At 39.7% G+C, this 14240-nt stretch overlaps 1 protein-coding gene and 1 long non-coding RNA gene across 5 annotated transcripts in view; one reads left to right on the top strand and one right to left on the bottom strand.

Moving 5' to 3' along the window:
* The first annotated feature begins 489 nt into the window (after nt 1-489).
* On the top strand, nt 490-9769 carry LOC103382405 (tetratricopeptide repeat protein 31). Of its 4 annotated transcripts, none has more exons than XM_008315208.3 (18): nt 490-649; nt 846-898; nt 1334-1427; nt 1876-1982; nt 3309-3392; nt 3485-3541; nt 3625-3822; nt 3940-4131; nt 4245-4299; nt 4394-4484; nt 4569-4710; nt 4809-4913; nt 5356-5464; nt 5559-5739; nt 6059-6133; nt 6550-6652; nt 6897-6952; nt 7085-9769. In XM_008315208.3, the coding sequence occupies exons 1-18, from the start codon at nt 622-624 to the stop codon at nt 7218-7220; spliced, it is 1866 nt and encodes a 621-aa protein (XP_008313430.1). In that variant the 5' UTR covers nt 490-621; the 3' UTR covers nt 7221-9769. The 4 variants fall into 4 exon arrangements, with proteins under 4 accessions (XP_008313430.1, XP_008313424.1, XP_024911511.1 ...); XM_008315202.3 differs by having other exon boundaries at nt 1834-1982; XM_025055743.1 differs by lacking the exons at nt 490-649; nt 846-898 and adding an exon at nt 951-1205.
* LOC103382437 (uncharacterized) overlaps nt 6142-14240 on the bottom strand; it is a 32829-nt gene continuing 24730 nt past the window's right edge. The window contains exon 3 of the long non-coding RNA XR_521928.3: nt 6142-6273. This is a non-coding gene — a long non-coding RNA (uncharacterized LOC103382437). The remainder of the gene's footprint in view (nt 6274-14240) is intronic.

Genomic DNA, 14240 nt, shown 5'->3' with positions numbered 1-14240 from the left:
ATTGCAACATATGTTAGACATGGGATGAACGAAATTAGTTTCCCTGGTCCCGGCTCGAGTACAAGTGACAGAGGGGAAGAGTTCGGCGTAATGCAGCAAGAAGAGAGAGAAAGTTCAGATTGTGCATGAGTGAAAGACAAGAACAAGAACTAGAACAAGAACAACAGCCCTGGTCAGGGCAACAAGAGCAACGAATGTGGGGACAATAGTTGTGAGGCCCACATATTTTCTTCGTTGTGGGGGGTTGGCAGAGTCAATGTGGGGGAAACGGGGGGTTACAGGGGTCCACAGGAAGAAGCTGTTCCTCAGTCTGGTGGTCCTGCTTTTGACAATATACAATTGTAGGTGTCCCAAATAATTAAAAAAAATGTTTGCCATAATTTTGGCTTCGACAGGCTTACGTAAAATTGACAGAAATGACATCCAATTAATTCCCGTGGTGCGGAGGCTGTCTGCTCATCATTGGTTTACATTGACGGCGTCTTGTAGCCTGTTAGACAAACCGTGGGGCAAAACGACTATTCCCGAACCAAACACGGAAAGAAGACAACGTCATTGCTGTACTATATACAACAAGGTTTATACCTTAAGAAACAGCGAATATAAATAGAAATAAACAAAATGCCCAAAAAGAGAGAAATCCTCCGAGGTAAGGATAAAATAATAACTTATTCAGGACGAACGACATCATTGTTGTTAGGTTTCATTTACTGATTATTTTTCTGGTCAGTGAGACTGCTAGCTGAGGAAAGTCATTATCCTAACAGTTTTGTTTTTGTCTACCTTAAATGATATGACAGCCTTATGTGTGAGAGCTAACACGGTGACATTTTTGTGTTTGTCAGTTGATGTCCCTACACCTAGAATTAAAGAAGACTTGGAACTTAACCACGCTCGTGTAAGTATACTGCGTTAGCTGCGTTCCTCTTTTCTGATGCTTTCTGGTGTTTTCTGAATTGAAGCAAATTAACAACCGGTGCTTCCGGTTAAGAATTTCCAGGTAGAAGATTAGCACCATGACAACACTACATCGTGGAATTACTAGTGATTGGGGGATATTGATTTGATTTGTTTGGTTCTGAACGAATTATAGACATTGGTGTAGAAGTATGAGATGCTGTACTGTGCCTTTTTGGATCTAAAGCAAGCTTATAATAATCTGTAGGGGTGTAGAGGCAGCAACAGAATATGGAAGATATGTAAGAGTGAGTATTTAATTTCATGTAATGGCATGTTTCCAATAGAGTAAAATGAATACATTAGTAATGAATAGAATGTACTGATGAGACCCACTACATGCATGTGATATTACTGGTTATATTTTATTTTTCAGGAAACTTGGGTAGATTTTATGAGAGCAGCAGCGGCTCCTAGGAGTTTTCACACTGCAGACCCCTTCATGAATGTTATAGCCTCGCAATTCTTTGGTAAGTTTCTTAAGTGTCTTTTCACGAGCAGTGAATGAACCTCCTGTGATTTTTATTTTATGTGAGTTTGACTGCAGCTGTAGATGTTGGTGTGAGTGTGTTGTGTTGTTACACAGAAGTCTCTCAGCAGTGTAGGTCAGAAACACCTTAAAATCAAAAATATAGAGAGAGTTGTTATTAAACTAAACAAAAAAACAAAACAAAAAAAGTCATCCAGGTCATGGTCAAGTTTGAAAGTTCTGTTAGGCAACTGGACGTTAATTTCCTAAAAGAAGACGTTTCACCTCTCATCCAAGAGGCTTCTAAAATGAAGAAGTGTCCAGTCATGTCCAGTTGCCTAACAGAACTTTCAAACTTGAACATGATGAAATAATGATTGTAACAGACGTGTCTCTGTGGGACATAGATTGTAGGTCGTATGACTTGGAAGATGGCCTCATGTTTTCAGACTGTGAAGAAGAAGATGAGGATGAGGATCATGATCCTTTTCATTCACGCACTGCTGCTTCCAGCTTTTTACAGCCACACCCACGGATAAGACAACTCACAGATGAGGTAGACATGTGTTGTGTTCTTTTATTACTCGATCACCACTTTGTGTTGTATATAATCATAGGACAGGAACATTGAACGATTTGTTTGTGCTCAAAGGTCAATCTAACCTGTTATAAGCAGGGCTGGTTTTACTGCCTATTAAAGGCGTTTCCTCTGGTTGTTCTAAGAATGAAAATTAATGTCAGGTTAGTGTCACCTCTAAGTGAACTGCTACAAATGTACAGTGTGAAAATAGTAGTCATCATAGTGAATATCTCATTGGTTTCTTTAAGGCCCAGCTCACATTACGACAAGTATTTTGTTTATTTATTATTATTATTATAATTATTATTATATTACTATATATATATATTATATATAAAGGGAGAGGTGTTTATGTTCAGTTCAGAACAGTCTTACATAATAAATTATAACCTTCAGGCGTTAGTCAAGATATTTCTTCAGAGGGTAAATTCAAATTACCGGATTAAAAACCCATTTAAGTGTAACATACTGTATTTTCTGAACTATAAGTCACACTTTTTTCATGCTTCAGCTGGGTTTGCAACCTATACTCAGGTGTGACTTATTTACTTTAGTTTCACACTGACAGCCGCTAGACGGCACTGGTGCGACTTATCCGGCGAGCTACTTATAGTCCAGAAAATATGGTACTCTGTCTAAAGTACTAACGGTTTAATCCAGCTGGGGGCACCTTGACTAGATCGGGGTGTCAGACTGTTTAAGTGACTCAAAGTAACTAAACAGGTTGTCTCAACTCAAACTACATTAGTCAGGTTTTGGGGGTTGGTGAGGTGATGCTTCTTGTCTATTAATTGTTGATATTTCCATTTGCTAGAATGCCAGGAGCCTGGACACAAATTGAGGTGTATCGTGGGAGATGTAGTTTATGGTACATACAGCTTGATTAGAATCAAGATTGTGAATTACTTGCTATGTATTTGGTATACATATGAGTTTGATCACTGGATTCAACTTCTCCAGTGAACATGAGTGTATACTCTATATAATATAGAATTTACTGTATGACAGTCCACCTTATGTTAAGCTCTGGAGGGCCTCAAAGGTGGTGGATATATTCAACATAACTGGATATTTTGTCAAAACTAATTCATACTATCTCCTGTGTAAAAAACACGTCTTTAGCCTATTGATAAAAGAAGAGAGCAATGCTATGATGCAGCATCACGTACAGTACTTTTTATATATTGTTTTACAAAATGTCGCATCAATAAAATTAAAATCAAACAAATCAACAAAGAATTTGAAAATGTGTCGTAAATTCCACACAAGTTGTTGAACGTAGAACATGTTAACTTCTTTCAGGAGGCTGATCAACATGCAGCAGCACTTAAAGCAGAAGAAGAGAAGCGCAGTGAGAGAACGGAAAGAAACAAGCGAAAGAAAATGGTGAGTTTGAATCGAACGGTGTCTAAAAATGATTGTGGTTGTTTCTGTCACACATTATGTACAACAGGATTGTTTGGGGTTCTGTTTTTCAGCGTAAAAAAGAAAAGAAGCGATTAGAAAAGGAGAATTTAGCTAAAGAAAATCTACATGTAAGTATTCTCTGACTAAACCCAGTACATTTTAGTCTTAATTGTTTGAGACTAACATTGTATTTTTATACTTTATATTTTAGGGACATGAACAAGGCAAACCTGACTGTTCTGAAAATGAAAAAGAAAATCTGATTATTCAATCCAACAATGATACAACTGAGGAAAATAAAACAGAGAATTTACCTAAAGCTGCTGAATGTGATGAAGACAGTGGTGAAAATAACAGTAAAGAAGAAAATAATTTGGAAACAATTAAAGAGGAAGATAAGAAAGAACAGGTTGGTTTGGTAATCACTCAGGAGTTTAAATTGTGGCTTCATTAGATTGAAACGTTTTCACAATAAGGTTTTACTTTAACTACATTGTAAAAATCTGTGTCTCACATATGTTCACAGGAATTGGATTTTCGAAATTTGTATGCTTGTTCATCTGAATTATTATCTGAGGAGATGAGTAACCAAAAGATTTCCAAATTTAATAAAAAAGAAAAAAATATATCAAAGGAAGCTCTGCTGCATAATGAGGAAAAGACAAAAATGAATATAAAACCTGAAGCCCCCAAAGAACCTGAAGCCGTAAAAGAAGAGGTATGTCATATATTTTCAAGGTTCAAATATTCTCTGAAATATAAGGAATCTCAAAAAATAGAAAAAAAGACGAAACACAAACAACTGAAGGACGTTTTTGTTTTTTCAAACAGAAGAAAGTTGATTTGGCTGCTGATGAGATCACAGACAGGAGCAGAGAACTGGCTGGTGAGTTACCGTTCCATTTGTTATCTGTTTGATAAGAGAACGTACATCTAAAACAAACTGACTCAGATCTAAATGTTTGCCTTCTTCCTGTCAGCTGCAGGAAATCGGTTGGCAGCCTCTGGTCAGTACCTGGCGGCTGTGGAGTGTTTTACTGAAGCCATTAAATTCAACCCTACAGAAATTAGGTGAGAACATAAACCTGGTTTGACTTGGTGCTTTTCATGGCAACATCCCAGTAGCTGCTAGTGTTGATGAGGTTTGTGGTTCAGGTTGTTTGGAAATCGCTCCCTCTGTTACGAAAGACTGCAGCAGTATGAAAATGCTCTCAGGGATGCAGAGCTGGCTCTGTCCATGGAGCCAAAGTGGATAAAAGGGTTGTTCCGGAAAGGGAAAGCTCTGTGTGGACTCAAGGTAAATTAAAAAAAAACATGTCTATGTTCATTTACATGTTATCCTAATGGGCCTAAATACTGCAGCATGTTCTCACTCACTTCTCATTTCTTCTGCAGAAATACTATGATGCCTCGTTGGTTTACAAGGAGGTGCTGAATCTGGAAAGTTCCAGCACTGAAGCTGCACAAGAGTTAAAAAGAGCACAAACACTGCACCTCATGGTAGGTGGGGTAGAAGATTTAGTTCTCCAATATTTCTGCTTCTATGTAAGGAATACACTGTCAGAGAGTGAGAAACCTGTTGACAGGTACCTTGTTGATGTTACCCAGGAAGAACGTCTTTATTATATTTAAACTCATTTCTGTGAGAAAAATGTAATTTATCAGAAAGGTGGTCCTAAAGGTGACATATTATGTAAAACTGACTTTGTCTCTCTGGAGTGTCTGCCAGTTTCAACAATTCATGTTTTTTCATTGACAACATCTGAAAATGTGTCTCAAAAGGAACTGTTCTAGAATAACAGAGAATATTAATCCTGATCCTGCAGTGGGTCTCTCCACCCAAACTACCTCCTCCATTTGCTTTATTTTTTACATAACTGCCAGGCGGCTAGCGTGACCAACCCAAAAGCAAAAACAGTTTGACTTGGTCTTTCATTTCCAGGAAATGGGTTTTTCCTGGTCACAGAGCAACGCGGCTCTAAAGACTCACCCCACATTAGAAGAGGCTGTGGATGCTCTCTTTAGAAGTGGCCTTAGCCAGGCTCCTGAAGGTAAATGTGGTTACATGGCTCTTTAAGATAAAGCTGAGAAGATGATGTCAGTCTTTCACTATTTTTTTTGTTTATGTTTTATTACCTTCCTCAGAGACAGAATCCAGCAGAGACACTGCTGACCAAGCAGCAGCTTACGAAGAAGACGACGAGAATGGAGACTGGATTTTCCTCCGTTCACATCGCCCAAGAACTCAGCAGAATTCTGAAGCTCCACTCCAAAATAAATTGAAATATCAGTCCCCAGGACGTAACAATTGGAATTCTGGGAAACCGTAAGTACCTAAAGTATAAATTGCAAAGGAAACAAGAACCATTTGGTTCCTAGTCTGAAAGTTTTGCATACAATGTAGTGAAATAGTGGGATTGTCCCACTAGAGGGCAGAACACAGCACTTCAACCTATGGTGTAAACTATACTAAAGTATTATAACTATATAATATCCTCATCTTAATAAAGAAAACACAAGGTCAGAATGACCAGAATTCATTTTATATGAATGTTGTGTCATATGATTTTGTTCTTCATAAAGAAATTTAATTTAACGTTTAAGTTGACCTTTTTTCTGTCTCTCTTTGTGCATTTTGTGCACAGTGACCTTATCTCCGTCTGGGTCGGATCCTTGTCTCCCACTGTCACCTACCCAGCTCTACACGAGCTCTTCAGCAGGTGAAGCATCACGGCCTTTTTCTCTCCCACTGGAGGTGCTTTGTTTGAGGATGTCTTTCAGCTCTCTGTCAGGAACAGATGCTGCCCACGGTCTCAGGTGTCACAAGAAGCTCCGGTTCAAAGGAAAACAGCTGGCCTGGCTGTGCAGAGACAAAATGACAATGTTGTAGGATGAAGAGTATTTAGGTTATGAAAAAAGGAAGAAAAAAATTTCAATTTAAATGTGCGTCTTCTTACTATTGTTACTTACTGTAACTATATATATATATTTTGTACTGTTTTGACTGACTGTGGACAATAATGGACACGTCATAATACTACACTGTCTTAATAATACAGCTGCCTGAACCTGTTAGATACCGGTACTGATTCTACACCATGTGTGTTTTTTTCTTTTGTTTTTGTTTTTTTCTCAGGGTCGGAGTCGTCTATGGAGTCAAGATGTTACTGGACAAACAGTGTGCCCTGGTTCACTACGCAACAAAAGAAGACTGTGATCGAGCCATTCAGACTCTAGATGTATGTCCTCTCAGAGATGATGTAACTGGTTATAGAGTGGTCATTTATAACCATATACAATCAGCTGGGCAGGCCCATGGTCAGCTGACTCTGTTACCTGTTATCTTTAAGCTATTTTGGCTTTGATTCTTTCCACTTTTTTAGCCTCTTAGCTTTTTTTTAACTTGGTTTAAACTATTTATTTGGCCAACTCCAACCTTTAACACATCTGCAAAATTTTTCAAGCTTACGGTTTGCTCTACAGGGACTTTTGTTTGAAGGATGCCCTCTGTCTGTGAGACATCCCAGTAAAGGAGTTAGGTAAGATCGTACATGTCACTCTACATCCTAAACACCAACATATATTTACATGACAAACATTTAGTAATTAAAAAAAATCAATAATAAAGAGATATCGTGATGTAGTTAAGTCTAATGTTGTTGTTTCCTCAGCTCCTACAAGAAGGAGTGTTTTTTCTGGAGAACCACAGGCTGCACCAGGGACGACTGCATTTTCAAACATATCCCAGAGCACAAGAACATGGACAGGAACAAGTTCACCGGTCGACTGGGGCAGTTCAAGACGTAGGGAAAACAAGGAAAGCACACTGTGGGGGGCCTGGTTCCAACCCTAGGTCTGTAAGGAATCATGGCCCTTTAGATTTTTGCTGTTCATGTGCAGAAAAGAGAAATTAGGCAAATTAGAAAAGAAATGTGCCTTCTGTAGATGCTGTCATTATGATTTAACTTTAATTATCCCAGCACATGCATCTGTGTCTGAATGTGTTCAGAGATTTGTTTAAATTTATTGTTTTAGTATTTTCATGTGGGTCTAACAGAATCTTATGTTGACTTTTATTTACCACTTGGTGGCAGTATCACTTTTATTACGTTTGGAGAATCCCACTGACATGCTTGGAATGTTTTGGTTCAGGTATATTTAAATGACCACCTTTAGTTTTCAGATCCCAGCGTTTCTGAATTTGTTTTACGTGATGGTCCAGTTCACTTGTCATGGAAATGTATTAAAAAGAGTTATTTGTATAAATCTGAAAAATACTAACCTCCAGAACTTACTAGACCCAAAACTATGACTTAACCCACAAATCAAACGCACACTGTATAGAAGAAGAGATTTAGTGACTAAAGTGAACAGTGACGTCATCCTCTAAGCTAGAACTGGGTTTAGGATCATTCAGGGATCAGTGTGTGCAATTGGAGGATCAGTGTGAGGCCAGAAGAAGCTGTGACTTTGAACCATTCTGTCTCTCTCACCAAGGAATTACCAGCTGTGCATCCTGTTGCAGTGTCCTTGACTGAGGAGCCTGTTTTAATCAGCTTGGGTTTGTCTGATTATTTAAGTGAGGACTAGACCACCGTCATTATGAAGTCTGACTATGTTTTATCCAGTCTATAATAAGTTTTAGTGGTGATTTTTTTAAAGCATATTTCAGTTCAAACTGACCTTGAGTGGAAAAGTTATTGAGCTGTAGTTTTGCCTGTAAACTTGATCAGTTTTACTGCAGATGCCACATGTACTGATTCTAGTTTCTCTTATTAACAATGCCAGCACTGGCAGGCCTCAAACAACAAGCCTACATATTACATCGGTACATCAGGCTCTTAAAAATCCAACTACAGCCTCAAAGAATCACTGCATGGAACCAGTTTGCTGAAGCTGACTCAACATCTTAGACTCTACTTCCTTTACGTGAGACATTTATTTCCACCCTTCCAGGATGGAGCTCAGTAGACTTTCAAAGTACCTTTGCAGGTCAGCGTTGCTTTTACAGCTTATTATGCAACATTTAAGGTGCACGGTACAAAACCCGCTATTAGGAGGGGGAAATTAGTCTGCAGCAGAGAGGAGGACTGAGGCATTTAGCTGAGGAAAGTGCTTGGTCTTAGAGCTGACACACAGGGCAGCTGTGTTTGTGGGCTTTAATTGGCTGATGGTGACATACCTCACAAAGCCCTTTTGATCTGCACGAGATCCGAGAGCATGAAAAGGCCTGTAACACTAATAACATGAACTCTGGGTGACCCCATAGGCTGCACCGGGACACTGTGGTTGATGTATTACCAACCTCCAAACTGGTTATAATTTAATCTTACAGGTCTGCTGCCTACGGATCTGCTCAGCCGCAGATAAAAGAGTGATAAGAGCTCAGGCTGCACAAAGCGGCTGGACTCAACATGGAACCACTCCATGCTCCGGACGACACTCAGCCTTTACTTAAGTAAAGCAAACAGCTTGAAGATAAAGTGCGTCTTGTAAAAAGGGGGCAGTCTGGTTTGTAGAGCTTTTAAGGGATTTCGCTCTCTGTCTCTGCCAACAGGAGGGAAAATAAAACAAGGAAACTCAACAGGAACAGAAATGAACCAGCTGACATGACAGGTTGCTCTCCCACTCTCTGCTGTTTGATGTATGTCTGTGCAGCAGCAGCAGCAGCAGAATAAACCCCTCCACCTCCACTAGTTTCCTAGCTGAACGTCTGATGGCAGCTCTTTCAGCGCCGGCCTTCATAATCTAGTTTTTATTCTAATTCAGGGCTTTTTCTCCACTGCTAAATAAACCATTGATGTGACAGGAGGGAGGCGCTGAGTCACGCTGTGTGTCAACGGTCTTAATTTGCTTCTGGGGAAGCCAAAATAAATGCCTCTCTGCAGCTACACAGCTGCTGCACTCATAAGAGTTTTGCCTCAAACTCATTTCCCAACAGGGCTGCTGTTATTTGCTCGTTCAGTTGGTTTTTTTTTTTTGTTTTTTGGTTTTTTTTAAATAAGTGCCACATGTGAGTGAGGGGATTCTGGAGCAGTGCACCACCGTTATGTATTCATCTTTTCATTTTCCCTCAAATCTACGAGCAACATTGTTTTTATTTACTAACCTACTAGAACGTGTGATGTTAGTCTGATCTGTGGGATTTTTGTTGTTTAGTGAAAACAGAAGACTGAAGTGGTAAAAAAAAAACAATGCAAATCCTGAGCAAGAGGAACTGGAACTTTCATAAAAAATTAAATTCATAAAGAAAATGGAATATCATTTCGAGCAGATGGAAAATGGAAACATGCTAATGCTGCACTAGATGTAAAATTAAAGTGATTTCAAGCTTTTCAATGCAAAAAAAAAAAAAACTTGCCTCCTTTTCATCATTTCTACCAAGTGGGTCATGACCCAGAAGTGGGCCGCTTGACCAGACAATACCATTTATACTTTTTTCTCCGGTGCCACAGACATGTCATTGCTCTGTTAAAGTACAAACTAAAATACAGAGAGAAAAGTGTTGAACACTTCTCCTTTCATAAACGCAGTTTTAATCAACTCTGCCAACTCCTAAAATGTAGGAATAAATACATGTTTTTGAGTTTAAAGACATATCATCTAGAACACTTAAAAAACAGCGAGCTGGACTGTAAAAATCTACATACAAAACCTGTCACTTACATACATGTCTTATTGTTAAATGACCCACCTAAACATTTTAATCATTGGAAAAATAAATTATTAAACATCAAATTTTAAAAATTAACTCAAGGCAAAATGAAGTTATTAGCTGAAGTCACAGGCCAGATTTGGGGGGTGAGAACTTCCCCCAGGCCAACAGTTGGAGACCCCATGATGTAGACGGTCAATTATGTTTCACATAAATGATTGAAAACATTATTATTATTATTGGTTTCTAAATCCAACAATGTCTCCATCCCATCTGACACCGTGGCTAATAAATTAGAAATGTGTTTTGAATGAGGTTTTATTCAGAGCTAAGATCATCACGGACCAGACCATTAGTGTGTGTGTGTGATGAGTGAGATCAACAAGATGTTATGATGGGGAAGTCACACACAACCAGGAGGAGGAGGAGACATCTGCTCTTCTGCTCTCTATCTCTGTCTCTCTCTGTCTCTCTCTCTCTCTGTCTCTCTCTGTCTCTCTCTGTCTCTCTCCCTCTGTCTCTCTCTCTCTCCAACCACAGATTCCTTTGTTGCACTGTGAAATGAATACACTAATTGTCACAATGAGAAATTGACCTTCGCTTTAATCTAGACCGAGGGGCCCTTAACAAGTTCAAATAGCACAAACTCCATTAGAGAATTGATTGCTTCTTTCATTTTCCTCATCTGCATATGGGGACGTATAGAGAAGACAAATGAAAGTCTAACCTTTTGTCCATGTTTGTACTGGCAAAAAAAAAAAAGACTTGGCAAAAGTCTTTATTCCACGCCTGACAAATTCATCTCCAGTAAAGTGCTGTTAAACAGAGTGGAGTCCACAGTGTTCAGAGGTACAGGAACAGTGCAGCACCGTTTTAGCTAGCATTTAAACAGAGAGAAAAAACAGACATTTTCAATCAGTCATTTTACTGACTGTTGAGAGATTGTAGGCAATAATACGTTGATGTAAAGAGTTTTTACAGTCTTTGGGAATATTTTGTCCTGTGTGTTGACATGTCCTATTACTGTATGTTGTTGGATTATTTCACTGGTTCATGGTTTGTTAAACTGAGGAAGCTGAGAGCTGGGGCAATGGTAAAATGAGCTGCATCAACTTCAGATTTTGACTGAATAAATGTCTGCTGCATTATTATGGGATGTTGGGATTTCATTAGCATTGTTCACTAGCTGTTAATGGAGGCCTGTAAAGCAGAAATTCAGATTAGGAGGACGGAAATGTAATCACAGAGAGGTACATTCAGAAGATAGAATCAAATAAGACACTATAAATAAAGCCTTCGATTCGTGTTAAGCTGCTGATTTATATGGAGCAGGTCGATTATTCTACCTCTCAGTTTGAGTTTGAACAGCTGGCAGTAAATAAGTCAGTTTTCTTAGATAGAACAAATTAAAAAAAGCAATCTGTTTCAAAGTCTTTTTCTTTCTTTCTTTTTTTTACAGATTAAAGGAAACCAGCTTTTTATCTCCAAACCAACAGAGAGAGGCTGTGAGGTAGCTGCCAGCAGCATTACTGACTTTACAACTGTTGGTCATTAACATAAAACACTACAACATATGTTCCTTTACTCAATGATGGTTTATGTTCCTGCTCATACAGTAGGTTCAATAAAACTGCTGGACTGTCATCTGCATATACATGTTTGTACTGGCACACAGACAGACAGACACACACACAGACACACACACACAGCCTTTGTTTATTTTTCATTTGAATAAATTATTCAAGTGCTCATGTCTTTAATGCACGTGTGGACGTTGAAACACACACACACACACACACACACTTACTGCAAGGCGACAGGAAGGATAATGGCATCGACTCCCTTTGGTTGTCTCCCCCCTGACAAATGACGCTTTAAAGGTTGAACCTCACATCTCTCTCATCTCCATCAGACGTGCACGGGCACCAATCCTGAGAGCCGTCACTTTATTTTGGTCTTTGTCACCGTGATCGATTGAGCAGCGGCCCGCATGTGTGCACGGTGTCATTAACGTGATTAGAGGCTAGTAAACTGAAAAGCAAGCCTTTGGGCTTTTCACACACACAATGTGATGTAAAGCCGGGCGAGTCACGACCTGCATTTCCTTAAAGTATTTACGTGCCTCGACATGGAGGAGGAGGAAAAGAAGGAGCAGGCGTGGAGGGTTGTCAAGTGTGTAGGCTGTAAACATTAAATCCTCCAGTCAGGCTGTATTTCAACCCACTATCGACCTACATCTCAGGAGGTAACTTGTGTAAGAGCATGAAAAATGTCTGGGTCTGTAAATCCTCTCATTGTTGCCTGGAGCTGTTTGACTTCCAATAATTGATGCCTGTTTCCATATATCACTGTTTCTACACAGGTGTCCAGCCTTAACCTCACTCACGTCTCTTTCACACGTCAAATCAGTAGCTTTGTTCCCTTTTTATACAATTCATTTTTCCAAAATAGGAACTAAAAACATAAATTAAGTTGTAACCAGGCGGAAGGAAAAAAATGTTGCCATTAATTCATAGTTTTCGTCTGAGACGGTGATTTATAACAGGAGACGCTCGCAATGAAACGTTGCCCTGCCAGACCAACTTCACCAAACGGTGGACTTCCTGTGCGAAAGAAAACCTGCTTCCTTTAACACAGATAGAGCTGAATGGCCTCTCAGCTCAGCGCTCGGTTCACTCAGTTCAAATGGATTAGAAGATAATTTACCGTGGTTCGTCCAGGTCTGAGGGTCCAGAACAGCAGATGTGAGACTAAGGTTGAAGATTTCTGTTAGGAAACTGGACGTGACATTTTCTCAAAGAAGACGTTTCACCTCTCACTCCCCACCACCAGTCAGAACTGAGGAAGCCTCTTGGATGAGCGGTAAAAAAAAACCGTCTTTGAGAAAATCTCACGTCCAGTTGCCTAACAGAACTTTACAACTTTGACCATGACCTGGATGACTGAGAATCTTCATAGACAGATGTCAGACTGGTCTGAGCAGATTTTGTGAACAAATAATTTTGCCTATCTGAATGGTTAACAGATATTATATATATATATACATATATATATATATATATATATATATACGTATATATTATATATATACAGTAGTTGATGTTTCTGTGACCTGTGTAGGTCATCCAGGTCATCTTATCCAAGAGGTTTCTTTAGTCCCAAACTAAAGGAGAAGGTTTCTTGAAGACGTTTCACGTCATGTCGAGAGGCTTTCTTGACGTGATGTAACATCTTGAAGAAACCTGCTCCGTCCAGTTGTCCTCGCTGTTACTATTTTTGTAGTGAATCAAAAATTTAAGACAAAAGAGTTTTGCAAAACAAAGTGTGTTCTGACTGGCCAATGGCTTTGTTGAAATACATGAACATCAGACAATTTATTTGTCTAATATTTGCACGCTGGAGTTTTCCCTCACCAACTTGACTCTGCTCTGTTCCAAGTAAATGAGAAGCAGTTCAAATTCACAGGTATTGGTATGTGGGGATGTGGCTTTAATGTCATCTATAAAGAAGGATGTTTGTGTCCTTCAGTCTTACGAACATTAATCTCGTCAAATCTGTCTTCATTACTTAACTAGCCTGCTCCACGCTGAGCCTTATTGTTTAAACACCTTGTGTATGTTTGAGACAAGGCTGCCTGGTGTTTACCGCCCATTTAGGATGCAATGAGGAGGCTGTTTATCTCTCTTCTGTTCAGCGTAGCTGTGAAACAAACCAGGGTGTCTGGGACGATTTAAGACTTCCTCCCGCTCCACTGCCTGCCTTCCCTGCTTAAAAATGCTGCAGAGGATCCATCCATTCCTCCCGTTGTAATGAACTTCCCCGGGGGCCTGGGCGCTCCATGTGAAGACGCCTTCATACCAGAGCGATTCATTACCTTGGAAATGTGAGCTTTTGTTCCGTTTTCAGCAGAGCCCCATTAATCTTGGGCTGCCTCCTGGCATGCAGGCCCAGGTACTGCTTAGGTAATTACAGTTAATCATCATTCAGACCAGCCCATGGACTGCTGGCTGCTCAGTGGTTTCTTTGCAGGGGTAAAGAGACTCCCATACACTGCTGTTTACCCCCCGCTAACTGTAACATGGCTGCACCGGAAAAGGAACATGGAGTCTTTTTTTGTTTTGGTTGTTTGTTTCTTCTGGTCTCCTTCTGGATGGCCCCCCCCCTCCTCCCCC

This window comes from Cynoglossus semilaevis, chromosome 1 (assembly GCF_000523025.1).
Source record: "Cynoglossus semilaevis isolate Cse_v1.0 chromosome 1, Cse_v1.0, whole genome shotgun sequence".
NCBI lineage: Eukaryota > Metazoa > Chordata > Actinopteri > Pleuronectiformes > Cynoglossidae > Cynoglossus > Cynoglossus semilaevis.
This window is presented reverse-complemented; position numbering and strand designations above follow the sequence as displayed.